The 17891-nt window shown below is 39.2% G+C and overlaps 1 protein-coding gene across 1 annotated transcript; it reads right to left on the bottom strand.

Moving 5' to 3' along the window:
• Positions 1–12479: 12479 nt before the first annotated feature.
• LOC112772220 (uncharacterized) lies at positions 12480–16169 on the bottom strand. Its single transcript, XM_025817119.3, has 3 exons — positions 15107–16169; positions 14214–14459; positions 12480–12929 (listed from the first exon to the last, which is right to left on the bottom strand). Exons 1-3 carry the CDS (start codon positions 15845–15847, stop codon positions 12798–12800), a joined length of 1119 nt encoding a protein of 372 aa, XP_025672904.1. The 5' UTR covers positions 15848–16169; the 3' UTR covers positions 12480–12797.
• Positions 16170–17891: the final 1722 nt, after the last annotated feature.

The raw sequence follows: 17891 nt of genomic DNA, 5'->3' as shown, positions 1-17891 counted from the left end.
GTTGGTTTGGAGCTATGCTTGCAACGAAGTAATTCTTTTCTATAAGAAGAAAATCTAGACCGATAGACAAATTCTCTTCATCAAAATGGCACAGTTGCCGGGGAATTGCAATGGTGTTATATTATTGGCTATTGTGAATATTGTGAATATGTTTGTTTTTTACGTATTTGTTAGTTTTTGTTAGCTTTAGGACTTTGTTGCTTATTTTTGGTAGCCTTTATTTTCTCTTGTTACTATGAATTCTCATCCTCACTTTGGCTATGAGTTTGGCTCAAATTATGTTGTAGGGAATGGAAGCTACAATGATAACATACATCAAGAATGACACGATCAAAGGTGGAGGGAGCTTCAAAGGATTGATCACCCTTCTTGGCAACCACCTCCTCTGGTTCCTTAGAAGTATAATTCCCATCCTAATGCATATCAATATAATGGATGTAGTAACCTTTATTGCAATTGTCAACAACCACCACCATATGCCTATGAACCACCCCCTCAACATGGTTTTGAACCACCTTACTCACAAGCCCCCTACCACCAAACACCTCATTATGATCCTAATCCTTATCCATCATACCAACCACCTTATGAACCATATGAACCACACATGGAACCACCACCATTCCAACACAATTACTCTCAAGAACCACCTCAATATACACCACCTTCATACCCTTACCAAGATGAACCAACTTCCAATTATGAAACCTTCCCCTCAAACAATGAACCCTCTCTTCCACCACCGCCCCCTGATGAAGCCCTCACACAAAAACTAAGGGACCTTGAGTCTCATATCCTAAGGCAACAAGAGGGGACGGAAAAGGAGTTTAAGGAGCTAGAAGCCAAGATGGCTATCATGGTAGAAGCCGTTAGCAACGTGGTCTCATCCCGCCTAAGCCAATATGATCAAGGCACTCCCATTGTTGAATACAGAGAAGCAATCAAGGAGCTTAGTGAGGGAGTGAATTTAGAGCTTCAAGGTGAAGAAGAGGGGTTGAAGCAAGAATTGTCACAAGGGGAGGAAGTTAAGACAATTGAGAAGGAAGGAGTGGTTGAAAACCTAGGAGATGTTAGAAGTCCATGGAAATGTAGCATTAGAGAGCCCTCTTTCAAGAAGCTTGATATTGATGTTGAGGAGGGTGTACAACCTCCAAAGCATATCATGATTGAAGACTTTGAAGAGGTTGATCAAGAGATGGATTCAATCATTGAGGAGTTCCTATCTACAATCGAATCCTCTCCCATTGGGCTTGAAATTGAGGTCAAAGAAGAAGATGCGCAACCTCTCATGCCCTTGGTGAGCAATGAAGAAGAGATTGAATTGGAAGAGAGCTACCAAGAGGAAGAGGTTGAAGTTGAGAAAAGTTATAAAGAGATTGTTACCCAAGAGAGCCACCAAGAAGAAGAGGTTGAAGTTGAGAAAAGTTATAAAGAGGTGGAGATAGTCAAGGAAGAGCACAAGGGAGTGGAGCTTGCAAGATCATTGGGACCACCCCTTCCTAAGTCACAATCCTATACAACATTCAAGTGGGTAAAATTCTTATCCCTAAGATTTGCTTTCTCACTTGAATATGGTTTGATTGAAAATGATGGTCAACTTAGAGCTCTTTGTGGAGTTAAGAGTAGGAGAGAGTTGTGTAGTGGTTGGACACATCATTCTAAGTTCATGATGGTTGCATGCTCGAAGTTGAATAGCAATGGTTGGTATAGAACCAAATTGCATGGGTCTAGAAGAATGTTTGGATGATTAATTGAGAATTCTAAGGTCATGCCACCCAATTGGAATCATGATGATCAATTTGAAGATGGGTATCAAAACAAAGTGTGGGATCCCGGATCGCACAAGGAGAATCAAATTTGGGATCCCATGGCTTGTGTGGAACTCCATCAAGGCTTGGAGTTATCATCTTTGAAGACTAAAGCTTATTGGAGATTCAATCATTGGTGGATGTTCAAGGATAGCTTCAAGCACAAGCCACCTTAAGAGGAGCTCCCCATAAGTCCAACTTAAGGACAATAAACAAAAGTGCTAGGTGGGAGACACCCCACCATGGTAAATTCTTTTCATTTTTCTCTTTTGTACATATTGGTAATTAGTTTAATTTCATGTTTTGTTGAGTTTGTTGAGTATAATTAGTAGTTTAGTAGGTTAAATAAGGTTTTATGGTGTTTTGGTAGCTGTTTGGAGGTTTAGAATGCTTGGATCGGTGCAAAAACATAGAAAAAATTTGAAAAACTGAGCACCATCCACGCGTACGCGCACTGCACGCATACGTGTTCATTAAGCATTTTCACCCCTCCACGCACACGCGCCATGTGCGCGCACTCTGGATTGAAAAATTTTACCCCTCCATACATTGACCCGAGAGTTGCGCCTACACTGCGCCAGCACCATGCCTGAGGCACAAACCAACCCGCGCGTACGCGCACCTGGCGCGTACGCATCCTTGATGCTAATTGCGTAATGCGTGCGCACGCACACTGTGCTTGCGCGCGTAGATTGCGCTACCTGCCCTCCTGGTACATTTTCTAGAGAGTTGGGCCAATCCTGAGCTGACATTGTGCCCTGCGCACAACCTAACCCGCGCGTGCGTGCACCTGGCGCGTACGCATCCTTCAGCCAAAATACACATCGGCGCGTAAGCGTGCATGACACGTCCGCGCCGGTAAAAAAAAAAAAGAGTTTTTTTATCATCTTCCATTTTTTTTTGTCCATTGCATTCGCATACTTTTATTCTTTGCATTTTCATTTTGTTTTTATAGCTTGTTTTTACTTTCTTTTTCTTTTTTTTTTTTGAGCTTCTTATTTTAATAATGGTGTTGAATGCTCTTACTCAATTGTTGAGAATTTCTTGGTTAATCTTGGTGCTTCTAGACTTGTTTGATATTGATGGGTAATGAAATTTCTAATTCAATGCTTAACCTTTGATGATCCTTGTACCCTTTGTGCATTGATATGAGCTTACATGTCTTTCATGACCCACTCTTTCTTGTTTGAACTTGATGCTCGACATGCTCTTCATGTTATTCACTTATGCTTTGACTTTCCTCTTGCATCAAGTATTAGTTGATATGCCCTTTGCCCATATTGCTTTCTCACTCACATGCATAGCTAACATGTAGTGAGGAACCTATTCTTATTTGGCATTAGCCCCGCCTATGATATATTTGCTTAGTATCTTTGTTGAAGGCTTAATTTTCTTTCTTTTTCTCTTTTTTGAGGTTGGCCACCAATTGAAGGAAAGGAAAGCTTTTAAATGGGACAACAAACAAGTTCACCCGCACAACCCTTTGAAAAAACTCATCAATTGTAGCAACCCGTCCACTTTGCTCTTCTTTGCATGCACCGAGGACGGTGTAAATTTTTAAGTGTGGGGAGGTCGTTTGACCGATCTCCATGGGTAACAATCTCTTTCTTTCAACACCAATTCTTGATTTCCTTTGTTGGATTAGTTGTTGCATTGCATGATAGGTTGCATGCTAGTTAGAATTTGTATATATTCTATCACTTCTTTTTATGTTAGGACCACTTGGTTAGGGTGATGATTTCTTTTCCAAAAAATTATTTTTAGGGCACCCTACCAATTTGAAAAAAAAAAAAATTTGTGATGAACTTGCTTGAAGAATTTATTTTGGAACATGGTTTTTGAGCTAAGAATACAAGCATGTGAGCTTTGAGCCCAATTGCGTGGTTACATCTTATAACCACTTATTTCCATTCTTGTGTGCATTATTCTCTTTCTATGATTGTAATCTTTGATTTGTTTGATTCTTTATATCTATTATTCCATGTATACATGCATTTATATGATTGAGGCCATCATTTCATTTAGCTCACTTACCCAAATAGCCTACCTTTCATCAACCATTGTTAGCCACTTTTGAACCTATTTAATCCCTTTTGTTCTTAATGTTAACACATCACTACCCCTAAGTGAAAAACAATAAATGTCCCTTAATTTGGATCTTTGATTAGCTTAGGCTAGTGAGGGTGTGTATCATTTGGGTATGGGAAACTTGGGACATTGGTTGAGGTAAAAGTGTAATTTTTATTTTTGTTAAAAATATTGGGAATTGGGTACATGTTCATATATATTTTAGAAAAAAATGATAAAGAAAAAGAAAAAGAACATATATATATATATGTGTGTGTGTGTGTGTGTTCAATAAAAAAATCAATGCATATGTGTGGTGAATTAAAAAGAATACATAAGTATGTGAAAAAGTGGGAATCATGGGTAGCTAGGTATTGTATTAGAATTGTATAGGTTGTTATATGTGTTTGGTGAGAGCTTAGGTTAATCAAAGATTCAAATTCCAAGCTCACTTGACCATATGCATCCCTACCTTTACCCTAGCCCCATTACAACCTATGAATAAGACCTCATGATGAATGTATGCATGCATTGAATGATTGTTGATTATTAGATGAAAAAAAATCTTGGAAAGTATGAGTAGAAGAGAATTGAGTGATCAACCCTATACACTAGAGCGACTAGAGCGGATACACGTCCGGTGAGGGTTCGATACTCAATTCCTTGTTCCCGGCTTTCATGAACTCTCTTCTTGCAAGTCTATTTGAACTTCATTTTGATATTTGAATTGGTAGGATTCATGAATCGTCATATGATCTTAGCCCTACTTGCTTATATGTGTTCTTGGGAATTGATTTACTTTTAACCAAGTAGGTAGAATCATTTTGCATTTAGTTGCATTCATATAGATAGGTGCATATAGTTTATTTGCATTGAATAAATGTTCATACCCCTTTTCTTGTCCTTCTTTATTCTTAGCATGAGGATATGCTTGGTTTAAGTTGGGGAGAATTGATAAACCCCAATTTTGTGGTTTATCTTGTGCTTAATTTGGGGGATTTGATCACCTTTTCCCATATTTATTCAATGAAATAGCATGATTTTACAATTCTCCCTTGATTTGTGCTTAAATGTGAAAACATGCTTTTTAGGCCTTAAAATAGCTAAATTTAATTCACTTTACTTCCATTCGATGCCTTGATATGTTTGTTAAGTGATTTCAGGTTCATAAGGTAAGTATTGGATGGAAGAAGTAAGGAGAGAAGCATGCAAAGTGGGAGAACTCATGAAGAAATGAAGGAACCGTAAAGTTGTCAAGCCTGACCTCTACACACTCAATCGACCATAACTTGAGTTACAGAAGTCCAAATGAGGCGGTTTCAGTTACGTTAGAAAGCTAACATCCGGGGCTTCAAAATGATATAAAATTTGCCATAGTTGCTTCGTGTTTAAGGGCGCGAACACACACTGTATGCGTGCGTACCGATGCTGCATGTGGCCCACTAAAGTGAAATCGTGGCCAGCGATTTCTATCTCATTTTGGGCCCAATCCAACTCATTTCTAATGCTATTTCATGAAGAATTCAAGCTTGGACAAAGGAGGAGCAATTGTTTGTAGTTTTGGCATCATGTAGGTTAGTTTCTAGAGAGAGAAGCTCCCTCTTCTCTCTAGAATTAGGGTTCTTAGGCTTAATTCTATCTTAGATCTAGGTTTTGATTATTGTTCTCATCTTGTTTCTTCTATAATTTCATTCTTCTACACTTTGATTCTCTTAGTTTTCTTGTTAATTTCCCTTTTATGCTCTCTTTTATGTTCATGGATTCATGTTGGATTTGGATCTCTTTAATGCAATTTAATGTTTGATGTTATTTTAATTGTTGACTTGAGTTGTGATTTACTTTTCTTGCAAGTGGTAGTTGGTAGATTTATTATTCTTGCATTTTTACTATGCTTACCTTTTATGCCTTCCAAGTGTTTGACAAAATGCTTGGTTAGGCTTTAGAGTAGATTTTGAGCATTCTTGGCTTAGGAAGAGTAATTGGGCAATCTTGAGTCATTAATACCCAATTTAGATTGGTGATCTAGAGTTGTTAGTTAATATCATTTTCAATGACTCTAATCTCTTGCTAATTCAATTAGTGAGTTGATTAGGATTTTTGATTTGAGATTAACTAGTCTTGTTTGACTCTCTCTAATGGAAGATAACTTACACCTTCTTCCAACATTGGGGATGACGAAATAAGATAAATTCTTATTAAGTATTGTTATGATTAATGACTATGATAGAAAGCCTATGATTTCAAACTTTGCCATGAATGTCTCTCTTTATTAATTGCTTTCTTTAATTGCTCTCTTTACTTTTATTGTCGTTTATTTTATTGCCCCTTCTATCAACCAAACCCCCATTTGTTCCTTCATAGCCAATAATTGAGCACTTCATTGCAATTTCTTGTGAGACGACCCGGAGTCTAAATACTTCGGTTAATTCTTATTGGGGTTTGTACATGTGACAACTCAAATTTTTTATGTGAGAATTGTTTGTTGGTTTGGAGCTATGCTTGCAATGAAGTAATTCTTTTTTATAAGAAGAAAATCTAGACCGATACGACAAATTCTCTTCATCAACATGCTATTGTTTAAGTGTGGGAGAATTGATGAATCCACATTTGATGATATATTTTGGCTATAATTGGATGGATTTCATCACATAAACTCACACTTATTCACCAAAATAGCATACTTTTGTGTTTGGTCCCTAAATTAAACCTAAATGTGAAAACATGCTTTTTATGCTAAAATTGAGCAATTTAATCCCACTTTTACTTCATTCGATACCGTGATATGCTTCTTGAGTGATTTCAAGTCCTAGAGGCAAGAATAGTTTGGTAAAAGTGGAAGAAAACACACAAAAAGGGAGAAAACATGAAGAAAACAAAGGAGAAGAGCTCAGCCTAGTGTGCGTATGCACAGACCTGCGTGCGTATGCACAGCCACCAGATTGGAGCCACGCATGCGCGTGGGCCGCGCCGTGCGCGTCGCGCGTCAATCAAGCATCGCCTAGTGTGCGTGCGCACAACTACCTGTGTGTACGCACGGGTAGAGATTTTCGGCAGAGTGTGCGGACGCACACGTGCACTCACGTTTTGGGGTTCTTTTTGGCTCATTTCTGAAGGCTTGAGGCTGAATTCAAGAACTATATGAAGGGGGGCAACATCTCATATGAAGGCATTAGGACTTAGACATAATTTTTCATAGTTTTACATGGTAGGAGTAGGAGTAGTGTAGAATTTTATACTTCAGGTTTGATTTTAGATTCTAGCAATTGTATTGTAAGTATTTCTTTAATTTCTCTTTTAATTGCATTACTTGTTCTACACTTTCTCATATTTCATGTCTCTTGTCAACATTTACATAGTTTTGCAATTTTGAGTTCTTGTTCATGAATTTGATGTTTGATGCTTATTTTATGTTTGTTGGGTTGCCTTGGTTGCTTGTTATCATTTATGGTTCATAGCTTTCATTAATTTACCAAATTTGCCACGTTTTAGGTTTATGCCCTTTATGTGTTTGATGAAATACCAATTTTGATTATGGGGTAATTTCCACCCCTTAGCTTGGGGAAAATGAGTTTATGAATTACTAGAGCCAGGATGTCCAACATTTACTGATAATTCTTGGGTTGTTAATTGTTCTTGTTCCCACTAACACTAATTTGTTGCTAAGGTAATTAGCAAACAAGCTAGGATTTGTGGGTTAAGAATTCTTATTCTCATTTAACTTACTCTCCGATGTGTGGGTTGACTTAGTGAGATTAATCCATCATAATTGTCATAGTTGTGGTTATGGCAAGGAAGGGATTCCATAACTCATCCCAATCAAGGTTTCATTTATGTTTTAAACCACTTTTCCATTACTTTATAGTTTTACTTGTCCATATTACATACATAGTTCTTTTGTTCTTTTATTACTTCATTAATTGCAATTTTGTCTTGTTCTTTTATCTCTTTATTTTTATTGCTTTCAATCACTGAAAACCCCTTTGATTCTCACAACCAAAATCGTGCGCACTCATCGGCATTAGTTCATAGGGAGAACGACCCGGGAGTCTAAATACTCTCGGTTAATATATTGTGTTTTGATTGTGATATCCTTTGGATTGACATTTGATTTGGGAATTAATTATTGATTTAGACTATACTTTCAACGATAGAATCTTATATTTTGAAATTCTAGATCAACGATAAATTCTCTTATCAAAATGAAACGGAAATCTCTGTCAGAAATTATAGTGGTAGGCACACTGTGAAGTCTCACAATCTTCTTTATAAACGTGCTAGCTCCTCAAGGGTATAGTTCATCCGAATGGGTAAAAAGTGAGCCGACTTTGTCAGTCGGTCCACAATCACCCAGACAGCATCAAAATCGACTCTCCCATTTTCATTGCGGAATCTCCAACGGTTGCAAAGTTTCGGAAGGTCTCTGGTGTTCAATCTTCACTTTCTAACAAGTTAAGCACTTTGAAACATGTTTCGCCACATAATTTTTCATACCAGGCCACCAGAACATAGCTTTTAAATCTTGATACATCTTGATGCTTCCCGGATGAATAGAAAACTCGCTTTTATGTGCTTCCCTTAAGATATCTTGTCGTAAGATCCCAACATCCAGCACACAAATCCTACCCTTGAACCTCCATAACCTGTCATCGTCCCATGATACTCTCCATCGCTTCCCTTGTTCAATTGCCGGCCATACCTTCTGTAATTCCTTTTCGTCTTGTTGACCTTCCTCAACCCTAGACTTAAAGTCACTAAAAATCTGCAATTGACTCAAGCACAGAGTTTTGGACGCTTCTTGAATGCCTATCTTCAGGATCTCAAATGACTTAAGTAACTTTTCTTCTCGAAGCATCATCCAAGCAGCATACAACGATTTCCAACTTAAGCCATCCGCCACAACATTTGCTTTTTCTGGATGGTAATTCAGCTTAAAGTCGTAGTCTTTTAGTAACTCCATCCACCTCCTCTGCTGCATATTAAGCTCTTCCTGATCAAAGAGGTATTTCAAGCTCTTACGATCAGAGAAAACTCATAACTTAACCCCATATAAGTAATACCTCCACACCTTCAATGCAAACACAACCGCAGCAAGTTCCAGGTCATGCGTCAAGTAATTAACTTCGTGAGGTCTCAACTGCCGTGAGATATACACCACCACATTCTGGTGCTGCATCGGCACACACCTGAGTCCCTTTAGTGAGGCATCACAATACACCTCAAATGGTTTGTTTGGTTCAGGCAACACCAATACAGGTGCAGTGGTCAATTTTTGCTTCAGCGCTTGAAAACTCTCCTCACACTTATAAATCCAGACGAATGGCGCATCTTTGCGGGTCAACTTTGTCAGTGGCAATGCTATCTGAGAAAAGCCTTTGATGAATCTCCAATAATAGCCAGCTAAGCCCAGAAAACTCCTTATCTCAGTTACTGAGGTCGGTCATCCCCACTCCATCACGGCTTCCACCTTAGAAGGATCTACCGCTATCCCCTATTTACTCACTAGATGGCCAAGAAACTTTACCTAACTCTTCCAGGACTCGCATTTAGATAACTTGGCATACAATTTTCTCTCCTTCAGGATTTGTAACACAGTTCGCAAGTGTTCGGCATGCGCTTCCTCAGTGTTAGAATAAATTTGTATGTCATCAATGAAGACGACAACGAGCTTATCCAAAAACGGGCAGAAAATTATGTTCATATAGTCCATAAATACTGCAGGAGCATTCGTCAACCCAAAAGACATTACAGTATACTCGTAATGACCATAATGAGTTCTGAAAGCGGTTTTAGGGATGTCTTCATCATTTACCCTTATCCGGTGATAATCGGATCACAAATCAATCTTACAGAAAACTCCAGCTCCTTGTAACTGGTCCATGAGATCGTCAATCCTCGGCAGTGGGTACTTATTCTTTGCTATGACCTTATTCAGTTGCCTGTAATCTACACAGAGACACATACTCCCGTCTTTCTTCTTCACCAATAACACCGTAAGGCCCACATCGGTTGGAGAGGGGAACGAAGCATGCCTTATAAGGGTGTGAATACCTCTCCCTAACATGACACGTTTTGACGAGTGAGTGTGGGGGGCTTCGACTAGCATCCCTATCGTTAAAGGCAAAATCGTGAGGCCTTGTGTGCCAAAGCGGACAATATCATGCTAGCGGGTGGTCTGGGCTGTTACAGATGGTATCAGAGCCAGGACCCGAATCGATGTGCCAGTGAGGGCGCTGGGCTCCCTTAGGGGGGTGGATTGTAAGGCCCACATCGGTTGGAGAGGGTAACGAAGCATGCCTTATAAGGGTGTGGATACCTCTTCCTAACATGACGCATTTTGACGAGTGAGTGTGGGGTGCTTCGGCTAGCATCCCTATCGTCAAAGGCAAAACCGTGAGGCCTTGTGTGCCAAAGCGGACAATATCGTGCTAGCGGGTGGTCTGGGCTGTTACAGTAACAACCTTGTCCCAAGTATTCAAACTCTCCTTGGGTTGTGAATCTAGCCATAGCTTTGCTCCATCCCTCAGAGCAAACGGGAAGAGCATGAGTTTGTACACCTCTGGGTTCACTCCATTTGTCTTCACAGTATCACAAATCTGCAGAAAGTTAGAAATAAATTGATTTGGGTCTTCATGGGGAAGACCATGATACTGGCAGTTTTGTTGCACCAAGGTGACCAGTTGTGGCTTCAACTCAAAGTTGTTCGCAGTTATAGGAGGCACCACAATGTTTTTTCCATAAAGATCCGCAGTAGAGGCAGAGTAAGAGCCAAGAACTCTCCTTTGTTGATCATCCCCATTCGAATTTACCACATTAGCATTAACAGCATTATTATTATCCATAGTGGATTCTGCAGCATTGTAAAGTCTTACTTGTTGTAAACGTCGCCTACAAGTCCTTTCAGGTTCTAGATCAAAGTCTAACAGAGGTTCCTTGTCTCTGTTCCTGCGCATAAACAAACAGAAAACAAGAAAAGATGGGATTCTCTACGTTAGGGTGCAGAGAACTCCCAGTGAGGTAACCTATGTAAAATAATAAAATATAATTACTAAATAAATAAATAAAAAAATTAGAAAATTAACAGGAAAATAAATAGAAAAAATAAAATTAACTAGGTGACACCAAACTTAATTTCAGAAATTAAGGAAAAATATTAATACTATTATTAGAGAAAATTTTGAAAATAATAAGGCAAAATTTAAAAAAAAATAAAAACTAAAACGCCTAATCTAAGCAATCAAACAACTAATAGTTGTTAATCACTATCAATCCCCGGCAATGGCGCCAAAAACTTAGTGCGGTATTTAGAGTCCACAAACTAACCGGCAAGTGCACCGGGTCGTACCAAGTAATACCTCAGGTGAGTGAGGGTCGATCCCACGAGGATTGAAGGACTAAGCAACAATGATTGATTGATTGGCTTAGTTAGATAAACAGAAAAGAGTGTTTGAATATTCAAAGAGCATTAAACAATCGTACAGAAAGTAAAATAGTAAGGTAAATGGGTTGGGAGTAAAGTATGGAGAAGGTAGTTAAGGTTTCAGAGTTATCTATTTTTCTGGATTAACTTTTCTTACTAACTATTTTAATCATGTAGGATTTAATTTATGGCAAACTATATATGACTAGATCCTAATTCCTTAGACTTTCCTAGTCTCCTCTAATTTTCATCAACTGCCAATTCCTTGGTCAATTAATTCCAATTAGAGGGTGATGATCAAATTCTAGTTTGTATGCCACAAAAACTCTAATTACCCAAAAATAAAAAGATTATATGTCACATATCCCATTAAATCCAGAAAATTAAAATTTAGGAGAATATATTTTCAAGCTGTTGTTCAAGTAAAGAGTTTTTCCAAGTTATACAAGAACTCAAGTAGAAAGAGGGTCATACTTTCGTTCCACCCAAATTCATAAGATAAAGAGCGAAAACAATTCTTAAATTATAAATTCATACATGAATTAAAATAGAAAAAACAATAAAATCAATCCATACAAATAGACAGAGCTCCTAACCTTAACAGTGGAGGTTTAATTGCTCATAGTAAGGAGAAAATAAGGATTGTAAATAGTGAATTGGAATAATGTTCTAAAAAATTTTTGTGTTGGAACCCCCTGTTGGAATCCCTTTTTATATCTAATCCTAATTAATTTAAATTCTATCTTCTAAAATTAAAATAATATCTTTTTCTAAAATAAGATTTAAATTTAAATCAGAATTAATTAAATAATCAAGTCTTCAATTGATGGATGGGGACCACTTGTTTCGTCCATTCTGCAGCTTCTATTTTGTGTTTTCTGGGCTGAAAACTGGGTCAAAACTCGGCCTGAAATCGCCCCCAGCATTTTCTGCATTTTTTGCATGTCGCACATGTCACGCGTACGTGTCAGTCACGCGTACGCGTCAGGTACGCGCACGCGTCAGGCATGCGCACGCGTCGCTCCTCGCTGGTCAGCTCCTTGGTTTCTTCTCTTTCTCTGCAAAAACTCCATTAAATCCATCCGAATGCTACCTAAAATAAATAAAATTGCACAAGATTCAAAGTAGCATCTATAGTGGCTAAAAGATAATTAATTCTTAATTAAACTTAACAATTTAAATGCAAATTTACTAAGAAAGATGCTCACGCATCAATATAGTCTTAGAATAATTTTGGACATATACAAAAATACACAACTCCAAAAAACGCCTATTTCTGTTCATTGTGTAAGTAATTATACATGTTGTACCATTTGGTGATTTGGGCTTCTCCTTGTTGCTCATGGGTTAACAAAAACTGAGAGAAAAGTGGAAACAATCACAAATCTAAAGCATAACCATCACAAATCTAAAGCATAACGTGTTATACTTCTTGCAACAATTGGGAGGAACCATTGAGCCAAAATAAATATAAATAACCATGTACTTTGTAACTCAAAAGTTGTCTATTTATGGAATCCAATTACAAATCGTTGAATGCCAGCAAAATCAGAACGTATTTCAAAATTGTGTAAGCTTCCACCTCTATTGTTTTCCATATATTCAACAAGAGTCCTACACTGCTGCTCACCATTTGTCTGCAGACACAAATTGTTGTAGAAACAGTCAGAAGCAACACAAAGTCACATAGGATCCCAAGACATTTACATAACGGCCCTTTGCCAAATACAACACAAAGTTTAAGAAAGAAAACACTATATCCAAAATGTTATCTAAAGATAAACAAGTTCACTTGAAAATTCTAGCATTCCTATAATCCTATCCATTCAAAGATACTAAAGAAAGCTGATTGTAATATGACACACTATACATAAACACGAGTGAGTGAGTGAGTGAGTGAGTGAGTGAGTGAGTGAGTGTGGAGTCTCATGAATGAGGGTTGAGGTCTCCCAGGGAAGGTCTTTTCCCATTCACAATATTTGAACCCAAGACCACTAGGTAACCCACCAAGGGACTTGCCACATTTGTCCATTTCTGATTATACATTGATATGATGAAAGAGAATCTTTAATTTTGCAAGAGATGTGCAAACTAAACTGGTACTCATGGATAATAATCAAACTAGGAAGAACAAAACTATAAAGAACATTGGAATTAATACTGAAATCATAAAATAAATGGGTATGGCAGTTTGAGAAGCCAAAACTCTTCCCTCCCTATAACTTGTCAGCTAGGCAAATTCAGTTACACAACCCTTCACTCATGCCTTGCATGCCTCAGTCTCACAGAATTGCCAATTACTATTAAGACCTTGACTCTAACCGGATACTAAGAAGGCACCAGATTTACTGCAATGTATAAATTAAAATGGAATAAAAATAAAATAAAAAAGGGCAGCTCAGTGTGCAAGCATCCGCGTTATGCAGGGTCTAGGAAGGACTGCACCCAAAGGGTGTAACGTGGGCACCCAAAATGGAATAATAATACTAGGAATTTTATTAGAAAAATATTAGCAGAACTTGAAGCCCTGTGATCCATGTTATCTACTGGTACAAATTACTTTTTAAGAAATTTTACTTGAGTTCTAGACCTCAAGTTTGATGATGCTATTTAGGTAAAAATAGTTTAGTAAACAATGGCGCATATTGCAGAGAATTGCATGATCAAAACCTTTAGGCATCCTGTAAAGAAGAATTCTATTGATGTATCTATGCAATGGTGAACAGTCAAACAGACGCACAAACATGTTTACTGCTAGCCTTCACAAATTCCATCCACCAACTGCTCACCAAATTCTCATCTAATTATTGGTTATAGTTATGTTTATGGATACCTTTTTATTATTTATGAGGAAACAAAAGCACAAGAAGAAACAAAAGAATTTGAATTTCTAGGGGGGAAAAAATGGGGGTCCACCATACCTCGAAGGCAAAAAATCCACCAGGCTTCAAGAACAAAGCAGCACCATCACAAAGATGGAAAAGAGCATCCATACCATCAATACCTCCATCCAATGCAACTCTCGGTTCATGCCTACCAACTTCAGCTTGTAGGCCAGAGATGTCTTTACTCGGTATATATGGTGGGTTGCTTACAAGACCCGCAAGCCTTCCTTCCATATCCTTCAATGGTTCAAACCAAGATCCTTCCTCTATTTCAATTTTTTCCTGTAGTGGATAACGAATTGGTTCATACGGTGACCGAAAACAATCAAAAGGGAAGCAATAAAGATCTGCAGAGAAAACATATTCTGAAAGAAAATGGGAAACAAATGATCAATCACAATCATTTGAAAAACAATTTTGAATTATTTTGCTTTTCTGCTATCGAATATACAATTTTTAATAATAACAGCTAGAGACAACCATTTGTATGCCATTTTTTCGGAAAGTTTGTTCATAACATGGTATCAAAGGAATTATCGCCAAGCTGCTTAATGTATAATCCTTATTTCTCCCATTCTCTAAATTAATTGAAAGTTTCAGCATAAGTTATGATGAATTTGTGCATTGCCTGCACCACGAGCCCAAAAAAGAGCTCTTGCATATGAGATGTACTGGATATAAAAGCATTCAAACCTATAAGGCATCTTCAGTAATCCTGACTTTCCATGGCCTTGCATCTTATTCAATATTGAGTTTTGAGTTTTGACCATACCAAAAAAATGCACAAAACTTAAACCTGGATGCAGAGAGCCACCAAAAGGAATTTAAGTCATTTTGAAATCTCTTACAATCTTGGCTTAAAAGCAATAAATTACATAAAAAGAAAAAAAAAACTTAAATCATGGGTTGTCAAAGCTATAATCTCTAACCTTTAAGCAATACCTCTGCACATTGTAACCAGCAACAGAAACTGCCACAGGGCTTAAATCAGTGGCAATAACCCTCCCTGCATTTTCAAGAACCCTACCAATACCAATGGCAAGGGCGCCACTTCCTGTACCCAAATCAGCCCACATCCCTCTTTTCAAGTCCTCATTGTTTGACATCACATCACACACAAAATCAACAATTAGTTCGGTCTCCGGTCTCGGAATCAAGACCCCTTCTTGGACACTCAAAACAAGGTCCCTCCAATGCTCACATCCAACTATGTACTGAAAGGGTCTCCTCTCAGTAATCCTCTGCTTCCATAGACCATAAAGTTCCTCTAAATTAGCCCTCATTTTCACCCTCACATCATCATCATCGCCGTTCTCCAAACCCGTTTGTGGAAACTGTGAATGGTCTTCAACAACATCCTCAATGAGCCACTTGAGCTCCCTGCAAAGCATGCTCGAGTCTGGGCCATTATCTGACTGAACAAAAGACGAACCAATTGAAGAAGCGACGCTTTCGGCCCAATCACGCCATTTTCTGAGGTCACATAACTTGGCTGAGTAAATTGGTGGCCTCAGAAAGAGTGGAACATGAAATTGGGGTTTCACATAAGTGGGAGAATATGATGATAGTTCTGAAGAACAAATTGGACTCCACAAGGCGGTGAAAACAGAAGGTCTAAACAAATTTGAGAATCTATGGAGGCTATACACAGTGCTTAAGGCTAGCTTCATTTGAAAAACAGGCAGATGGACAAGCACAGAAAAGCAGACGAACCACAAGCGACAACGGCAGCCGAATGAGAGTCTTCTCAACTTCAAAGTATTCTCTTTTCCGCCGGTGAGCTTTGATTGCGGTTCGGTGCTTTCACTGACAATGTGTGTTTGTTTGGATAATCTTAATTTTTGAGCGAATACCCATCATGATCGCGACAATGTTTACGAAGAACCTGGAGGACCGAGGCTCCTATTAAAACAGAAATTCTTTTCCGTCTTTTGGGTTTGGATTCGATCTTGAAAAAAAAACTAAAAAAAAATGTGAAAGGATAAATTAAAAATCGGGTAAAAAACTAGAATAAACCAAGGGAAGTTGGAAATTACCTAAATGAGCCAAAGTGAAATTCGTTTCAGCAATGAGCCAAATCCTATATTTATATAATTCGAACCAGCATGGTTCGAACTCCATTCATTAATAATTCGAACCAGGGTGGTTCGAATTACTAAGAGAGAAGTTGATTCAAGTAAATCGAACCAGGGTTGTTCGAATTACAGGGGAGGAAACTGTAGCACATAATTCGAACCAAGCTGGTTCGAATTACATGGGGAGACGCTGCATCAAGTAATTCGAACCAGGCTGGTTCGAATTACACAAATCGAATTCGAATCAGTCTGGTTCGAATTAGTGGTAGACAGTGCAGTATATATATGGTTGTAAACGTGAGTTGCTCTCATAGAGGGTGTAAGATGGCTAGTGAGGAGAGTTTTGTGGTTTTGGTTCACCACAGAGGATCCATTAAGAGGAAAACTCGCTCCGGTGTGAAGTTTACAGATAAGGATCCTCTCTGTATTGTCGTGAAACCAACGACGAGCTATGATGACCTTGTTAGATCTGTGCTGATGAAACTTGGTCTGGAAGGTGCGAAGCGAGTGAAGAAGTTTTTCTATCGCATTCCAATCACTGTCTTGCAGGATACCGTGAAGTATGATTGCTTCACGATTGGTAGTGATGAGGACCTGCAAGTCATGTTTCTATGTCGGAGGCAGTTTCCCGAGGTGAGGACACCAGAGTTGTTGGCAAAGCTGGTTGATGTGGTATCTAGCTCAGGGGGTTCGAACCGAAATGCCACCACTGAAGCCGCGGCAGCCGGTTCCAGTTCCAGGCCTGCCGTTGCTTCTTCGTCCGTCCCTGTGTACGAGCCAGCGGTCCAACCAGTCGCCTCCCCGTCTTTTGCCGTTGATCTCAATGATGGAGTAGGCGACGTGGTAGGGTCCGTTGATATTCTGCCGAACGCTTTACAGGGAGTTCCACCAGTTGGCGTCGGAGACGGAGTGTTGGGTGATGTAGAGGAGGATGACGTCGAGCCGGATATGATTGAGGATGACAGCGGCGACGAGGTTGGAGCGATTGAGCCTGCATTGGCGGTCGGTGGTTCTAGTTCTGGCACACAGCAGTATCCACCACATTTTTCCTCTTTGGACCTGGATGCCATGAGGCAAGAGGGTGTTTCAGGGCACTCTGTTGGATTCGGAGCTAGAGATGCTGAAGGGACTGCTGGTTTGACAGAGTTCCAGGTTGGTCAGCAATTTCAGGATAAAGATGAAGCCCTGTTAAGTGTGAAGACTTACAGCATCCGGCGAGGGGTACAGTACAAGGTTGTGGAGTCTGATCATCGCCGTTATGTGGGCAAGTGTTCTGAGTTTGGGAATGGGTACACATGGTTGATTCGACTGAGTCTGCGGAAGCGCAAGGGCATTTGGGAGGTCAAACGGTACAATGGACCTCACACTTGTCTTGCGACCTCCATCTCGAGTGACCACAGGAGCTTGGATTATCATGTCATTTCGGCGTTCGTTATGCCAATGGTTAGGGCTGATGCATCCGTCAGAATCAAGGTGCTCCTAAATGCCACGGCAGCACACTTCGGGTTTAGGCCGACTTACAGGAGGGTCTGGATGGCGAAGCAAAAGGCAATTGCCCTCATATACGGTGACTGGGATGAGTCATACAACGAGCTCCCCAGGTGGGTTTTGGGAGACCAGTTGACGATGCCCGGTACTG

Source organism: Arachis hypogaea, chromosome 18 (assembly GCF_003086295.3).
Source record: "Arachis hypogaea cultivar Tifrunner chromosome 18, arahy.Tifrunner.gnm2.J5K5, whole genome shotgun sequence".
Lineage (NCBI taxonomy): Eukaryota > Viridiplantae > Streptophyta > Magnoliopsida > Fabales > Fabaceae > Arachis > Arachis hypogaea.
The sequence above is the reverse complement of the archived record's forward strand: the minus strand, read 5'-3'. Positions and strand labels throughout refer to the sequence as shown.